Source organism: Pteropus vampyrus, unplaced genomic scaffold (genome assembly GCF_000151845.1).
Source record: "Pteropus vampyrus isolate Shadow unplaced genomic scaffold, Pvam_2.0 Scaffold172, whole genome shotgun sequence".
In the NCBI taxonomy this organism is placed as follows: domain Eukaryota; kingdom Metazoa; phylum Chordata; class Mammalia; order Chiroptera; family Pteropodidae; genus Pteropus; species Pteropus vampyrus.
The window spans coordinates 108,935-126,724 of record NW_011888953.1 but is presented as its reverse complement, the minus strand read 5'-3'; the positions used below and the strand labels follow the sequence as shown (position 1 = coordinate 126,724).

Below are 17,790 nucleotides of genomic sequence, written 5' to 3'. Positions count from 1 at the left end.
AAATTCTTGTAATTACTAGCTTTAACAATCTAATGGAATTTTTGGAAATGATTTTTTAAATGAAGTACAATTTGCATGTTGTGGAATGCACACATCTCAAGTACAGTACGTTGAGTTTGGGCTATTTCAGACATCTCTCCACCTCTCTCTTCTGGGGTGTTGCATCTCCAGTCATTCCTTCTTTTCTCTGACTTTCATTTCCTTCTTTCTATTGGACATTTCTCTCAGTATTTAATCAACTCATATCTCTTCCCTCTTTAAACAAACAAGAAGACAAAGTTTCTTTGACTTTGGGTTTATTCCCTTCAATTGTCCTCACTCTTTCCTATTATGGTCACACCTCAAGGGAATAATAGTCTGTGCTCAATATCCCCATTTTCTCACCTTCACTTAGTCTTCAACTAAGACAATTGGGTATCTCCCAAAGTTTTAATTCAAAGTTCTTTCACTTGATCTTTTTTATTGCATGTATTGCCATTGATTATAACCCCTTTAACCTCTGTTTTCTTAATACCACCCTCTCCTGCATCTCTGAATACTTCTCAGTCTTCTTCATAGGATATTCTTCCTTTGGCCACTCCTAAATGTTTCTTGGCCTACCAGATATGTTCCCCTGGATATCTCTACCATTTCAAATTTAGCATCATAAAGATCTAGCTAGATTCATTATTTCACTCCTAAAAATCTTTCCCTTTTAATTTTTCCCAAACTGTTGAAGATTTTTCAGTTACCCAAACCAGAAAACTAGAAAGCAAAGTTCCCCCTTTCTCTTTTGCCTCTGCTATCCAGTCAGTCACTAAGTCCTCTGGTAATTTTATCATTTAGTTATTTTCATTTTCCATTTGTCTCCTACTGCCACTGGCCTAATTCAGGCTCCTATTATTTCTTACTTAATGTATCTTTACTGATATCCATTCTTCTAGAGTCAAAACCCTTCCATTCATCCTCTGCACTGCCAGATAATGTTTTTAACATATATAACTAATCATTTCACTACACTGTTCAAAATTCTTTAATGACTCTATAACATATAAAATTAAATTTAAAATAATTCACACAGAATATGCCTACCTCCTATTATGGCCCCAACCTATTTAGCACATCCTCCTCACAGTTTAAGCCCCAACAATATGGTACTTGAATTGTAATTTCCCCAAATTTGCTATACTCACTCAAGCCCAAAGTCTTCTGTACAGTTTTCTGTATCTGAAATGCCCTCCTCCAACATGGGGTAAGCCTTATCATTTAAGTCTCTGCCCAAGTGGTTCCTCTTCTGAACACCCTTTCCTGACTTCAGCCTGACTTAGGCCTTACATCCACAAGTATCCATGCTGTTTCAGACACACTGCCATGACAGAGCAATTATCATAACATCATAACTACCTACACATCTGTCTCATCAAGAGGCTGTAAGTTCTTTGAAAAACAATAATTTTTTATGTTTCAACATTGCCACAGTCGTGCACTCTGCGCACGTGTAGTAGACATGTAGTAGATGCTGTTTGCATGTGTCGAATGCATACATGAATGAAAACTTGAAATGTTAAACATTCCCATATTAATTGAAAAGTGCTATATATTGGGATGATCTTTGATGATTTTTACACAGGTGAAAATGAACAACTAAAAAGAAATGCTGATATTATGAAAGAAAAGTTAAAATCTCATGAACAGGTGAGTTTATGTATCTTTATATCAATGAAATCCCTCCCTGGAGAGCATTTATCTTTACGAATTAGAAAAAAAAGCAGTTGTTTTCTTTAATAAAGACAGCCAAAATTTATAGAGTAAATATATGTGTGTGCCAGAATTTTTGATAAATAGAAATTTTGAGAGCCCTAGTACTTTTGCAGACTATAATGCACTAATATATCACTTGTACTTTTTCTTTCTGCCAAAAAAAGATGCAACTATTTTGCTACATATTTTTATTATGTTAATAGTTTTTACTCTAGAGTATACTCTATTAATTAGTACTTTTAAACTTTTTTTTTTACTATAAAGTAAATCACTCTTTAATCTTTATGATTTGAGTAATCTCTTGCAATTATATTGAACAATCTAAATGAAACAGCATTTTATGTGCATCACCAATTAATTCTCTTCCCAAGGGCCACCATACCCTCTGCTACTTTTTCTTTTCTTCTTTAAGAACAACATAGTGATAGCAATTATAAAACATGTAACACTGTTACTAGCACATAAAAGGTGCTCAGTAAATGTCAGTTCCCACTTCTCTACCCTTTGAGAGGTTTATTATGCTAATTTTTCTCATCTTTCAAGAGCCAATATGTCAAACTTTAGCAGACCTAAGATTTCCAAAACTCAGGTTTGATCTTTATCAAGCTTAGACCTTCAGCCTGAAGGATAATCTCTAAATTTAATCTGATTTCTCACTTGAAGAACTTCTAAAGAAACACAAACTAATTCAAAAACCCTCTGAGAGCTTCTGGGTAATTCTCAGGAGTATGCATAATGTCAGTCTGTGCTCTTGAAAAAGGTAGCTTCTCATCACCAATTTTGAGATAATTTAAATATCTCCGGAATGTATCCCACCTTTTTTTCTTTTTCTTTACCCCTTTCTTTTACTCTTTCCTATCCTTTCCATATGTTGCCTCTAGAACTAACAGTAGATGAAATCAGGGTGTAATTTAGGCAGAGAGAAGGGGAAGATATTTTTGCCTACTTTTTCTTCTAAAATGTCAAGCCATAGAATATTGCTTTGTCTAGAATACCATAGGAATTTTCAGGATGGTGGAAATTAGTGAGAAAACACCACAACCCAAGATTTGGAACATCTTAATTAGCTGCTGTCCAAAGCAAACTCAAGATGACCTCAATCCAATGAAAATTCTCTAGTACAAAACTCCAGGCACATCTAAAACATGTGGAGAACCACACTGCCTAGAAAGAAACTCAGGAGGTACCTAATGGTTATATTTATGAGACTGGGAGAGGTTTTTTAATTTGTTGACAGAGAATCCTTAAGTTTTCTAATAACAAAAATACAATAGCCAGACGCTATTCCTTGGCATTTAAAGTTCCCAAGGAGGCAAATGGAAAGAAAGCACCAAGAAGAACTTATTGGGACTCGTTCCCTTTAGAATGGAGGGATTAGGGCTCATACAAGCTAAAGTGAGGGAGAAGAACCTAGTGAGATACTGCCTGGCCCCAGCCCAGACATTAAAATAGTCTTCATGCCTGAAGATTGGAGTGAAAATTCTGAGTCTTACCAAATTAACGGAAGCATTCCACTTTAGTGGCGGCATCTTCAGGTGGCAAAGTCAATGAGGAATGAAAAGATAGATAAATTTGTCTTTTATTTTTCCTTAGAGCAGCAAGTGCTTAGAGCAACCAGTTGAGTCAGTAATTGCCCATTTAGTAATCTAGATACATGCAAATGAAAAATGGAGATTTATGAGATTCACCCCTACATTTACCTGCTAAGCTTTAATCAAAGCCAATGGTTGGATAGATTTGGCTATTCTTGAAAGTTGCCTGGCAGGATATGTAGTGCAAGTAGGAATCTAGACTATATCCCTTTGAATTTATGTAATCTGGATGAACGCACCTCCATATTTAGTTATAGCCATTCAAGCCAATATATCTTGACTTTCTTTTTACTTCGTCAGTACCACCAAATATCTACTAAAAGCTGTGAACTCTCTCTGAGAAAAATGTTCAAGGGTACACACGCATGTATAATTTTGCATACAATTTCAGGAAGTTAATGGATCCTTGAAAGCCCATTCACTGAGTCTAAGCTAAGAACTTCTGACTTAAATAATTCTTATTGGCACTCATTTATTCAACAAATATACATCAAGAGATATACCCTAGGAGTGGGGAATACAACAGTGATTAAAAACAAAGTTTCTGCCTTTGCATTTAGAGGCTTTTCTTGACCTCTTGCCTTCATTAGTCTCTTTTTTACTATCATACTTCACTATTCTTCCTGCTTTTCTTTTCTTCTGCCTGTGAGTGATTTCTTTATGTAAGAACATACCACTGGTAAAATTGTAAATTTTATCTTTGGAGACTTTTCTCTCTCAATGTCCCTCTCCATATTAACATAAATCACTTCCATGCTTCAACAATCGAAGAAGCTAATCTCAGGCACCTGCTGAGCACTTTTCAAATCCCAAATCCATCCTTTTCTAGCCTCTCATACAGCTAACCCTTAACATGGGTAGTGCTTAACTTCCTTCTGAGAATTAGAGATGTTTATATAATTTGCAGAAACAGAAGTTCAGCCCACATTCAAAGAGGTTCATCCTGCATTAGGGTAAGCTTACTGGCTATTGAACAATGCCTACTGTTAGCTCTAAAGTATAACTTTGGCTTTGATTGGACGTATTTTAATGTTGTCATGACATTTATTCATACAATTAAGCAAAATATTTTAAGCATCTATGATATGCTAAACACTGGTGATGAGTATTTAGAAAAAAAAGATAAAAGACATTGTCTCTCAATGGTATTTATCTCCTTGGACCAGAAATTGATCCTTCTCAAAGCTGATTATTCAAATAACAATATCTTTCCCTTCTAACTATGATTACATATAAAAAAGAAAAATTTACCTTTCTAATTTAAAAAATTGTGTACATATCTTTAAACCAAAGAATGAATATTTTTTTTAATCTTTAGGAATATAAGAGTACTATTGCCAAACTTATGCGTGAAATGAAAATCAAAGAGGAGGGACATAAGATAGAAATAAGGAAACTTTATCAGGATATGCAGAAAAAAGGTAAGTATTTTTAATTTACTGAATTCTAAGATATCATAAAACAAATTAAATGCATACATAAACTTTTTTCAGTAATAGCCAGTATTCTTGCATGAACACTGCCTTAACACCTTTTAATTTAGGTTTTTACTTTTCTAAATATTGATGTGAAATAAATTACAACATTTCTAAATTGGATTCATAATGTTTGCACTTCATATTATTTAATATGAAATAGTCGATGTCCTTATAAAATTAATATAAAATATATAATTAACTTTGATATGTATATACTCAGCATATTGAATATCATTTCACTAATGAAATTTTCTTTCTTCAGTAAAGTGGACCTGAACTTATGTTGAGAGTTAACTAGTTTCAGAAGGATATTAAAAACCTTTTTTAATGAGACTGTATTTATGTATATCATATGCAAAAATCAACTTAAAATGGATGACTGGTCTAAATGTAAAGCCACATCTATAAAACTGCTAAAAGAATGCAAAGAGGATAATCTTTGTGACCTTGAGTTAGGCACAATTTCTTGGAAAGTAACAAAAAGCACAAAACATTTTTTTCCTTATTAGAAAAAAAGTTCTAAATTGAACTTTACCAAAATTATTAACTTCTGTCCTTCAACACTATTAAGAAAATGAAAAGACAGGCCACAGGCTGGGAGATAATACCTGCAAATACCTATCTGATAAAGAACTTATATCCAAATATAAAAGAACTCTAACAACTTAATAATAGAAGTCAAACAATCTAACAAGGAAATGAGTAAAATATTTGGACACTTCCCTTGAGGTATACAGATGGAAAATAAGCACATGAAAAAATGTTCAGCATAATTAGTGAGTAGGAAAATGCAGCTTAAAACCATGAGATACCACTTTGAGCCCCTTAGAACTGATAAAATCTTAAAAACTATCAATAACAAATGTTGATAAGGATGTGGAAGTACTGGAACTCTGATACCTTACTGGTGGGACTATAAAATTATATAGCTACTTTAGAAAAGAATTTTGCAACTTCTTTGGGTCCTCTAAGAAGCAGGGGACATATAGAAAATTCCTATATGTTTACAAATTATTTATAAATAACCTGTGGATCAAAGTAGAAATCCTAAAGGAAGTTAGAAAAGATTTTGAAATGAATTACCTAGACTACATATCAAAACTGTGGGGCAATGATAAAGCTGTGTTTATGGGTAAATTTATAGCCTTAAATACACATGTTGGAAAATGTGAAAAATCAATTACCTAAATACCTATATCGAGAGGTTAGAAGAAAAAAATCAAACTAAGCCCAAAGAAATTAGAAAGAAGGAAGTCAGATATTAATGAAATTACAAACATATACATAATAAAGAGAATCAGATCCAAAATTTTTTGAAAAGACTAATAAAATTGATTAACTCCCACCAAGACTAATCAAGAAAAGTGGATAAAGTAAAAATAATCAATATCAGGAATAAGAAAAGCACTTCAGACTTTAAAAAGTGACTGACCTCCATAATTAACTGCATAATGAATACCTTTGTGGCAATAAATTTGAAGTTTTTGATGAATTAGACATTGTCGAGGGAAAAAACACACAAGAAAAAAAAATCTGAATTGTTCTATGTCTATTAAAGAAATTAAGCCTATTACAAACATTTTTCTCATAAAGAAAATTCCAGGCTCAGATGGCTTTCCTGGTGAAATTCTACCAAATACTTCTAGAAAAATAATGCCAATCTTACACAGACTCTTTCAGAGGATTAATACAAAAAGAGAGGAAACATTCTCTAGTTCATTTTATAAGGCCAACATAATCTTAACAACAAGACCTTTAAGGGGAATTATGATAAAGAAAATTATATTCCTGTCTTCTAATATAGTATCTGAAGATGGATCCATTTCAGTGTTTTAGTTCTGTTTTAATCACAACTTCTCTGCATTCATATCTTCAGTAGTGCTACCTCCAGACACATAATGGGTACAGACTGAGTCCAGATGTAGATCTATATTTCTAAGGTTTTTGGATAGCTAAATATATCCTTCTGGACTTTACCTCATCCCAGGCTAAGATGGGACCTTAGTGCTAGGCCCTGCTCCTATATCTTGAATATGGGTAAGATTGATTGGTGAAGATGGGAAAAATATCCTCTAGACAAAGAGAAAATAAAAGCCAAGATACACAGAGGGGGAGACATGGGCATGCTACAGAATAATAGTCCATATTCCAGCTTTTCTTTGCACTGCACAGAAAGGTTTAGAAAGAGAAAGGCCAAAAACTGTGGCTAGTGCCGGATTCTTTGACTTCTTGAATTGCCAGGCTAAAAAAATGGGAAGTGATCGAAGGTTTTTGAGAAAGTGATGGCCATACTTGGAGGTATGCTTTAAGAAGACTAACCTAGCAACAGTATTTAGTGGGGTAGAGACAGGCGATAGTCTAGACAAAGTCCAGCTGAGGAAAAATGAGGCCGAAACTAAGTAAATAGTAGATTAGTTAGGGATTGAGTTATTATTTGGGGGGCTTGTCATAAACTAATTGACTTTTTTCTTCTTAAAATCAAAGATTTCCTTGAGGCTTTTATCCTAGATGATATGGTGTCAATTACAGTAATAAGGAAATTGAGAGAAGAGAAAGTTTGATGAAGCATAAAGACATAGTATGAATATCAGAGAGGCCTAATTACATTGAATAGAGTATAGCAGGTACTTGATGTAGCTCTAGAGTCCTCCGGTAATTTGGGGTCTTCCATACCTAGGAACCTAGGCTTTGTATCCTTCTTTAACCACTAAATCTATTTATTCTCTAGGGGCTTGTCAAAAATATCTAAAAGCTACCCTGCACATAAACCATTTCTAAAATACTATATGTTTTGACCAATAAAATTTACTTTCTTTTGGCTTATTTAAAATACTAAAGAAATATAAGCTTATAAGAGTTTTAAAATGTTAAGGCAAATTGATTTTATTTGTTTCTGTTTTATTCAGTTGAATTAAATGAAGAAAAGAATAAAGAACTGATAGAGAAAAAAGAAGTGGAAATTTCAGAGTTAAATGAAAAGTTAAGAACTCAAGAAAAGGAAAAACAGAATGAAATCATCAAACTACAGCTAGAGGTGAATATTTAAGATTCTGCTAAATTTGAGGATGCATCCCTTAGTCTCGACCATACTTTGGTTATTTTTCATCACGGTGAGATAAATTTCAGGAATAAAAACACCTCTGTGAGAGGGCTTCACACAAACTCATTCTCCATCACATACAATGCTCAAACCCGGTACAACTGTTAGCTTACACTGACTTTCAGCTCTTGGCCTGAAGGTGGGACTCTTCAGTCACTCAAAAGGTCTTGGTTTCCGGAGAGGGTATTGTTTCCTCTGAGAACAGGGGTCAAGTAATTCAGGGACTTGTATTTTACAGCTGAGCCTATGCAGACAGTCACAGGATTACCATTCCAGCTGTGGGGAGAGTGTTTCTAATCCTTAACATTACTCTCTGCTCAGCAGAAATTGTGGAATCCTGGCGAACCAACTAGAAATTCCTTTTTCTTTATTTAGAATAAAAAGAGACAAATTTCTTCCTAATAAATACGTAGAAAAATATATATCAGAGGGACAGACAAACCAGATATTTAAAAAATTTTTTTCAAGTGAATTCAAATAGGGCATCTCAAAGGTTTCAGTTCTTGGCTGGAAAACCTTTTCAGTAGGTTGTTTAACCAGATGTCAAAATCTCAAAGATATTGCAATTTTGACAATATATTTGTCCTTTAAATTATTTTCTAGGTTTTACCAGCCTCCCTTTCATCATTATTTTATCACTTTCCCCCAGACCTGACTCCCACTTTACCTTATGTTATCAGAATACACAGGCTTAGTTAAGATAACTTACTTTTCATGTTCCTGAAAGTTTGGTAACCCTGGGGTTCTTGGCGAGGTACACAAGGTTGAAGACTGCATAATCATTGAGCAAAAGGGGACTTTGTTGATTTTAGAGGCATTTTGCTGCTGCTACTGCCTTTAGGTCAAGTGAAACCACAAACCACAGAGTGCTAGATGGCCAACTGAGGTACAACAGGCCATGTTTCAAAGTCTACCATCAATTTCTAATCTACTGATTGAAAATGTGCCTTTTGTTTGCCATCCAGGTCCTGGTAACCCAAGTGTATGGTTTGACTGACATACAGAACTCTTTTTGATATTTATTTTCATTGTAATTATCCCTATCTTTACCCAAACTAGACCACAATCTCACAGAGAGTTTATTCTTAGTCCACAGAGAGGGTACACTGAACTCAGCCAGAAAGGGAAAATTATATGGAAGATTTTGCAAAAAAAAAATATGACCTGTAAGAATGGCCTATGAAATTTTTTTAATCTGACTTGGTTTAATGTCAAACCAGCAAGAGTTCAAACTAAATCAACCAAATCATATCCAAATTCTACTATTCAGCCTCAGAGTCTGTACAGAGGGTATATGAGTTTTTCTCCCATGACTGTTGATACACTACACTTTTAAAGAGGTACAAAGTAACATGAAAATATTTTTATCTTTTAGTTAACTAGATTCTCAACCCTTCTAGCTAGATTCTTAACCCCACATGATAGAAAAACCTGATGTCTTAAGAAAAAGATGATGCTGACTTCACCCAGAATATCTAAGGTAGTGCCCAGTATTTGGTACTTTTAAAAAGCTCCCCAGGTAATTCTAACATGCAGCCAGGGTTAATCTTGTTTGGGTATTCTTTGTTCTTTCTTAAAGACTTTTCTATCTTCTGTTACACAGAGAATACACTTAAATTACAGATTATATGTCAAAGGATATAATGAATTATATGTATAGAAACAATTATTTCTAATTGTTTAACTAGAATGTCCTCAATAACTTTCTTTTAAATTTAATTCAGTTTGATGCCAAACTAGCAAGAGTTCAAACTAAATCAAAATCATATCCAGATTCTACTGTTTTGCCACAGAGTATCTACAGAAGGGTATGTGAGGTTTTCTTCCTTGACTGTTGCTTAATAAACTTTCTTAGTGTGTTTCCATAAAACTTGTCTAATATTTACCAATGATATACTTAACAGTTTTTCTTAAAATACATCGCAATTAGAAAGATATTAGATTTTGAATAATCTTTAAAGGTCGCTTTCAATTTAAACGAGTGAATTTTAGTGGTAAATTAAAACACTAGCAAAATACTCTCATTGGAGCATCTAAGTAATTCCATAATATACTTTGAACTAAAATTTACTTACTACTCGGAATTCAGGGACTCAGATTTCTTTTTGTTCAACTCTTTTATTTATGGTTTACAATTTCAAGCTATATATAGGGAGAAGGGAACAAGTTAAAACAAATGGTGCTAATAGATGTTTTTGTATCCCTATACCAGTTTTATCCCCATTAAGTCCCACAAAAAGAAAATTATAGATCTTTCAAAATAAGGCATTTTTTAAATACCTACTTAAATTAGAAGTATAGTCTTTGTTGTTTTGTTGTTCTTGCACTTAATCTTATTATTTCTGCATTGCAATAACAAAAAAAATTCTGCTCCATTTAGAAGCTTCAACATCTTCAAGAAGAAAAAAACAAGGAAATTGCAGCTCTTCGTAATACCATTCACGATTTAGAGCAACGCCTCTCTCTTGGCAAAGATTCTTACCTTAAATCTACTGGCAAAGATTCTCACCTTAAACGTAAACGGCTTTGAGTACAACAGTAAATTAATTAGTTGCTATTTAACTTCTTGAAAAGCAGTTGAAAATTTTACTTCTATTTAGAGTCAATATAACCTACTGCCTAAATAATAACAATGATAACTTTAAACTTTTTAAATTGAGTTTATTGAAACAAATCCACACTTTTGCCAATTGTGTACTACATTCTTGCTTAATAGTATTAACCATAAAGAAGTTCAGGTTTATAGGACTTAGTTTACCTATTGAACCATCATTGACTATGGAAATACTTTCTAAGCAATCAAGAGATAGACAACATTCTTTTATCTTCCCCCTCACACCTTCAAGACAAGCATTCTCAAATTTTAAAAAGTGTGATACAATGCTAGGTAGAGAAAACAGTATGTAAAGGCTTCATTCATATGTGATAATAAAAATCAAGATATGAGTCTTAGATATAAAAAAGTATAAATGAATATTTAAAATGTAGTCATAGTAAAATACTCATGTTAACTACTTCTAGATCTTAAAAGACAAAATTCACTTCTTTAAAGGTTTAATCAGTTGAAACTAAGGTTAAAAAGACAAAGATAATATTATTTTGAGAAATAAGTAAAGAAAAAAATGGAAAATGTGTCTTTGTTGTTCTTCCTCCGTTCTAAATTGCTAACTATCCAACAGAAACCCCTAGGTCATAGTTTATGTTCCTGTTCTCATTAATGCAAGTAGAATGCTGGAAAAAGAAAAAAAAAAGACATATTAACCAAATGCTGCAATCACCTATCAGTTGCTTTATAATTTAAAAAAAAAATGGTTTGGGTCAAATTTTTCTTTGAAATAAATTTTAAAATTTGGAAGCCAGTATGTAGATTTCTCCATATTTGCACAAATCCAATTCCTATTTTTTGGTTATTTTAATCAGGCAGCTTATAAAAATGCTGGAAATGAAATTGTGTCTAGATTGACTTGGGGAATACTTCTTATTTTAAATATTTAATTTGAAGATCATTTTCATATTTTTGCCTTATTTTTTCAGCTTCAATTGGTGCGGGCTTCTGTGGGCTTGAGCTGCTGACTTGCCTGTCAGGCAGCTGGAGGCAAACGTCACTGTCAAGATTCAATGACATTCTCCTCTGCCCAAAGCCCCTGTCAGCTACATAAGGAGGGGAGTTTTTCTTTACACTGTCAGGTGATTGCAGGCCCTGTTTTTTCAAATATCAGATGTCGACAATGGCAGCAGCAGCTACTAGGAGCCAACTTTGAATCTTTGAGCAACTTACAGAGTAATGGATTTATACATCTCTTTCCACAGAGTTTCTTTTGTGAAAGAGATAGTTGCAAATTTTCACTTTCTGGCGTATAGCAGTCGTTTGAATTACCATGTATTTGTGGGTCCTTGAGCTTATGGTGGTTATGAAGGCCTAGGGGAGGGGGATGCTCAGGTGCACTTAGTGCTTCTGGTTGCTTATTCTCTGAAAGCTGGCCATTCCTAATGTGCTGATGCTCATGCTTGTGATGATGCTGGTGAACGTGATGGTGATGGCGATGGCGATGGCGATGGTGATGATGATGTGGCTGTGGAGTCTCGGTTGTTTGTTCCACAGTAACCAAAGATACATTTTTACAGATGCCTTCATCTTCCAGGGTCTGGAACAAATTTGTAAATCACTTATCAACACATTTATAGATTTAGCAGGAATCTATGAAAAATGATTTGTAGTGTTAAATACCAACTCATTAATTAGGATTAAACCGGCTTTGTTTTTCTAGCATCGTACTAATGAGAAAAGAATCAGATGTTAATCTCAACACCTAGACTTTTTATTAAAGTTTGATCCCCATCTATACCTAATTATAAAGTGCTGCTAGTACATATTTGCACTTAAAGAATCCTCAAGCATCTTACAAATTAATATTAATATTCTATACTAGTTAAATCAACAGAATTCAAATTTTCCTTTTCTTATGAAAAGCATTTCCTAAATTTTCAAGAATTCAGAACTTGAGAGGAGAGATACATAAGGTTTAAAAAGAAAGTCAAACCACTGTATTTATATCATCATCAGAAGCAAAACTAAATAAACTGGTGAAAAAAAACTTAAATCAATTGCAATAAAGTCAACCAAACACCAAATCCTAAAAATCAGTTGACCTACATGGAACCTTTTGTACCTGTGTCAACAATGCATCATATCTAATACTATATTGAGGCAAACTAATTTCTTTCTGGTAATTCAAAAAAAAAGCCAATAAACTGCTCAAAATCAGTAGTTTTCCATATCCCAGCTTATGCCAGGAAATGTGTCAAACTTCACCAAAGCTTTGTCAATGTGTCCCTACTGTAGTGCTGTCAAGTGAAAATAGCAAATGGCTGCCTATTTTCCATTGAGCATAATATTCCATTCCACGTGAATTTAGTGTTTTAATTTGCTGAAAGTCTTGATTGTTTTGTATGCCCATAAATTATAGCTCAAGGCTTATGGATATAGCAATGTAATATGAAACCTCAACCTAAAGTTACTTGTAAATAAAGTTACAAAATCAACTTGAGAGAACAAAGTTGTTTGGTTTGGTGTTTTGAAGGTTTTAGACAGTTATAAATTCTATTGGATTTTACCATACAACTACTAGGTGGTACATTTTTTTGGTTATTATTAAATTACTTTTAAGAACTTAATAGTATTTAATTAAAAACTTAAACACAATTTGATAAATGTTTAGAATATGCTGTGTAATATTCTAAATGTTCAATGATTAAACAAACACAATTATAGTAGTATAATTAGTTTCAAGAAACCAATTACCATATTTTATTGATTCTACTATGTATTTTTTTCACATTTTAATATCTTTAAAATCAGAATACATCCTACTATTGATGGCGTTGTAGCCTTGTGTCCTACTTTAACCAACAGCATTTTTTAATAGTGCATAAAATAATGTGTCATATAATTGATGGCATCCAGGGTACAATAAAATAGAAAAACTCCAATTTTATTTGGCATATCAGATACATATGGTACATTATTCTTTTCTACAGGTGATTTGAGCATATTGTAGGAATCATTACTGCCTTTATTTCAAGATAACTACACATATTTATAACTATTAGGCTTTTGCAAAAATGAAAAATACTGAAATAATCCCAAAATACGTGTAATCAATATACCTAGCATTCATTAAGCACTTGGTAAAAGTTAGACATTGAGTTAATACTTTATTTGCATTATCTCAGTCTCCCCATTTTTAAAAAAAAGAGTAAAATAACCCTCATAGGATTATTGTGAAGATTAAAATGTGAAAAATGACATAACTAAAGTAACCAACCTGTTGTGCTCCTTAGCAACTAAATTAATTAAATGATTCATTAAAATTTGAGAAGCCTTTTTTTAGAGCTGGAAAAAATCTGAAGGAAGTATAGCTTACAAATAAAATTCAGAATTGTTTTTAAACCTGAGTTTAAATTTTGCCAATCTACCCTATCCAGTAAACATTGTTTGGAATTATTTTCCTCCTCAATGTGAAAGGAGAAAAGTCTAGTTAATAAAAATTAAAATTCCTTGAGTATCTTTTTTATAAACAATATTTAAATATAGTGCTTTCTTATTACAAGGAAGAAATATCCTCGTGTTTATTAGGAAAGAAATATCAGTAATGAGTAGAAAATCTATTCCATTTTGAAGTAAATGCAGTAATCCAACTGCAGAATGGGCAGACAGTGTAAAGTATTCATGGAAAAGCTGACAGTCTTGCTTCCTTGATAAATTAAGTAGTTATCCGGTTATGCTCTCGTGCAAACCACGCTCAGGATATCACACTAATGTTATTTTATGTTGGCAGAGTTCTCTGAGCACTTATACTCACATCACGTCATTTGGCAGTAATAGAAATATGTGATCAATGTTGTTTTTTGTTTTCTAAAATCTTTCTAGATAAAAGTATCAATATGGATCTTGAAAAGATGTTTTAAACTAAAAGTGTATGTTACATAACTGGAAGTATGTATAATTAAAAAAAAAATACTGTCGTTTATTTTTAGTATACCAACAGAAACATGGACTAGCTAATTGGTCATGAAGCACTAACTTATTTAGATAACTCTTGAAAGATTTCCTCTTTTCTCCCAGTAAAAATAATTGAGAAAAATACCGTGAGAGAGCAGTTTCCACATTTGTCTTCACAGTAAGCAATCTTAATGGCTTCTTCTACATATAAGAAACTTAAGCTAGAAAAAGGCAAACCAAGGTGATATACAAGACGGCCACATCTAAAAAAAAAAGGACAAATACAATGTCTGTCATTACGATATTTTCTGTGTCATGATGCTACTCGAGCACGGTCTAGAATAGTATTATATAGATTTAATGGTCTTACAACTAAGACACTTTCATGTGTTCAGTAAAATTTCTTCAGTGGGGTCTCAAACAAGCTCCTTGGCCTTGCATACCAGGTCAGGTGGCCATAGCAAGACTACAGTGAGTCTAATCCTACCATTTTTATGTGTTATAGATAGATTGCTATAAAGCATATCAAAACTGTGTAGTATAGTCAGTGTGACTAAGTCAAATACAATTTTGTAATTGACTTAAAAATTCTACCAATGCCCAAACCACTGACTTATCATACATTAGGCTCTGCAAATCACATGAGTTTTTCATAACTGCTAAGGCAGCACAAATTACATAGAATAAGATCACAGCATAACGAAAAAATCTTAGAGTCTTGGCCAGTAGCCCATTTACTTAAAAATATATCTGACGCAACAATGTTGAATTATAACAGTTGGCATTCTCAAAAATGGTAGAATTGAAATGTCCTTCTTGCCCACATTTTACCCAGTGTATATGATTTTATGTGAATATCAAAGGATCATACTTTGCAACTGACTAAATTAGAAGTTTGTGGTTCTAAAAGAATGACTTACAATATTAAAAATTATTTAGAGTAAGAACAAGAGGGCCTAGGCCTAAGCAGTGTCTAGCTCACCATCTCTGAAGAGCCAAAAAGAAACAGAGCACCAACTAGGAATGTTAATAATATCACTCAGGTTCTCTCAAAATACAAATGTTTTATTTGTTCATGGAATCAAAGGTAGATTTGTGCTGGTTATATCTAAATAATTAATATACTTTATAGTTAAGAAATTTAGGTATATAGCATTAAAATTATTAATTAGATTAGAGATAAGCAAATGGTTAGCAAAGTGTGGTTATTCATCTGCAGAATTCTTAGGTTAGAATTGTACGTGATACACAAATTGATTCTTCTTTTTTTTAACCAGAAAGCCAATTTACAGGGGGGGAAAGTAGAGTCACTTTTCTTTATTTCCCTACTGGAATGGTAAATTCTTTTATGTGAAAGAAAATCACTTCAAAAATATGAAAACCAAACATTTTAATGGGCTCACTTTGAAACTGAGTATTTGGTAATAAAATAAAAGCAAATATCTTATCTTAAATCACTCTCTATTAAATACAGTTATCTTTTATTTTATGGTGTGTATCTGCATGCGTGTACACACCTGTCATATATGAGGAAGTCATCTTTGTTTCCATTTAAGAGAGTCCAGACATCTGTTTGGGTTTCTTCTTGTTGATAAACAGAAATATGCTCTGAAACCTTATTTTTAAGATGCGTATATTTTAATCGAGAAGAGATTCCTTGATGATTAACAATAACATAAGAAATATTAGAAAAACCTTCCTCCTCCAGTTTTACTCGCAAGTCTTCCAAACTAAAATATTTGGGGAAAATACCAAAAAAAAAAAAAAAAAGAAAGAAAATAATTTAATTTTAAATTAAATAAAATTCATTTAATTCATTTAATTTTTTAATTCATTTAATTTTTTAGTGACTTATCTCTTTCTCCTCATTCTCTATTTTTTCCACATAAAACTCTCATTTATTTACATGTCTTCTTTATATTGTTGTAAAGGACTAAAACTTTCATTTTTAAAATTATTTATTGAGCACTAGTGCTTATTTAAAACCTTATGCTAAATACTTGCACAAACATTAGCTCATCTAGTCTTCAAACTGATCCTATGAAGTGTATATGGTTTTTTAATTAATTAATTTTTTTTTAATTGAAATTTTTTTTTCTTCCCTGTCTACCTTCCCCCTCCATCATCCCCTATACCCTCTGGTTGAAATGTATATGTTTTAATCCATCCTACAGTTACAGAGAATTCTACCCAATAAATATTTGGCAAGTAACAATTATATATATGTTTGTTAAATGACCCAAGACCGTTGTAGCAAGTCTAATGTTTCGATCTACTCTGGCACAGCAAGCACTCATCTTTGCTTGTTATATTGAAATAACAATCCATTTGCAGGAGTACATTTTAGAGCATCTTCATTACACAAGTAATACTTAGTAGGACATTGTAAAATATATGTCCACAAAAAGAAGAAAAAAAATCCATAGACCCAGGAAAACCACTAAATATTTTGGTGTGTATCCTCCTAGTCTTTCTTCTAACATGTTCTATGCAAAGATGTATAGTTTTTCCAAAAATGTGATTTAATAAATATATCTTTTCTATTTTTATTTTATGTGTGTGTGTATTTAATAGCTTTTCCCTTAGACCACGGAAAGTCTATCTTACCTAGATGATTGTAGAATGCAAAAGTATCAGCTGGCTTGAAGAAGAGCAACCACAGTAACTGAACCATATGAGTTCAGCATTGGGTCTTGATCCCCTATGCTCCAGGCTGGAGGCTGCTTACAAAAAGAGCTTTGCTCCTGGCTCTCTGTTCCCCCCCAAGGGAGGAGACAGAGAGCCAGGGCTAAGCCCAGGCTTCTCCACATTGCTAGTGTTGTCCTGTAAAAGAGAAAATCTTTATGTCATCTTCAAAGATTGCTTCACGGTCATATCTAGGAATTTCTATAAATCCAGCAGATATAATTCACTTTCCTATAAATTCTAGCCATGAATTCTGTCTCCATATATTGTTGGGCTCATTATGTTGGACCTCCATGCACCAAATCTTCCTATGAAGGTGAAAATATCAGCGGAAGGAGGCAGGGGAGTTGTCAAAGCACCTCTTAACTATCTGCTGTTAGGTAAGACACTGCACCGAGCATGCTAAGACTTGCCCGAACAGGGAGCCAAGTACTTCTCTAGGAGATGATACATACATATTTAGAAAAAAAAAAATTGAGACTGTGGCCACTATAACTAACATTCTGCAAATGGGGTTTGATTTTTTTTTTTTGAGATACAGCATGTTCTGATTGCTTCTTTCCATTCTTTACCAATCTAAGAAAGGAAAGGGTAAGCAGGGGATCCTGTACAGAAAGAGAAAGAGCCAGCATGGAAAGAGAACGCAGGAATAATGGTGGCAGCAGTGAGGACAGTCTACCAACACGAAGGTGG

At 33.1% G+C, this 17,790-nt stretch overlaps 2 protein-coding genes across 3 annotated transcripts in view; one reads left to right on the top strand and one right to left on the bottom strand.

Annotated features, from left to right (window-relative positions):
- Nucleotides 1-11,161, top strand: part of CCDC152 (coiled-coil domain containing 152) — a 35,321-nt gene extending 24,160 nt beyond the window's left edge. The window contains exons 4-8 of the mRNA XM_011370666.1: nucleotides 1,610-1,674; nucleotides 4,651-4,753; nucleotides 7,717-7,844; nucleotides 9,635-9,718; nucleotides 10,291-11,161. Of these exons, the coding sequence (XP_011368968.1) occupies nucleotides 1,610-1,674; nucleotides 4,651-4,753; nucleotides 7,717-7,844; nucleotides 9,635-9,718; nucleotides 10,291-10,440 (530 nt within the window). The 3' untranslated portion in view covers nucleotides 10,441-11,161. The remainder of the gene's footprint in view (nucleotides 1-1,609; nucleotides 1,675-4,650; nucleotides 4,754-7,716; nucleotides 7,845-9,634; nucleotides 9,719-10,290) is intronic.
- The window catches only part of SELENOP (selenoprotein P), a 9,902-nt gene continuing 2,666 nt past the window's right edge, over nucleotides 10,555-17,790 (bottom strand). For both annotated transcript variants that reach the window (XM_023536932.1, XM_011370668.2), the window contains exons 2-5: nucleotides 17,020-17,235; nucleotides 15,930-16,142; nucleotides 14,558-14,675; nucleotides 10,555-12,055 (exon numbers count right to left, since the gene is read on the bottom strand). In XM_023536932.1, coding sequence (XP_023392700.1) covers nucleotides 11,420-12,055; nucleotides 14,558-14,675; nucleotides 15,930-16,142; nucleotides 17,020-17,222 — 1,170 coding nt within the window. In that variant the 5' untranslated portion in view covers nucleotides 17,223-17,235 and the 3' untranslated portion in view covers nucleotides 10,555-11,419. The remainder of the gene's footprint in view (nucleotides 12,056-14,557; nucleotides 14,676-15,929; nucleotides 16,143-17,019; nucleotides 17,236-17,790) is intronic.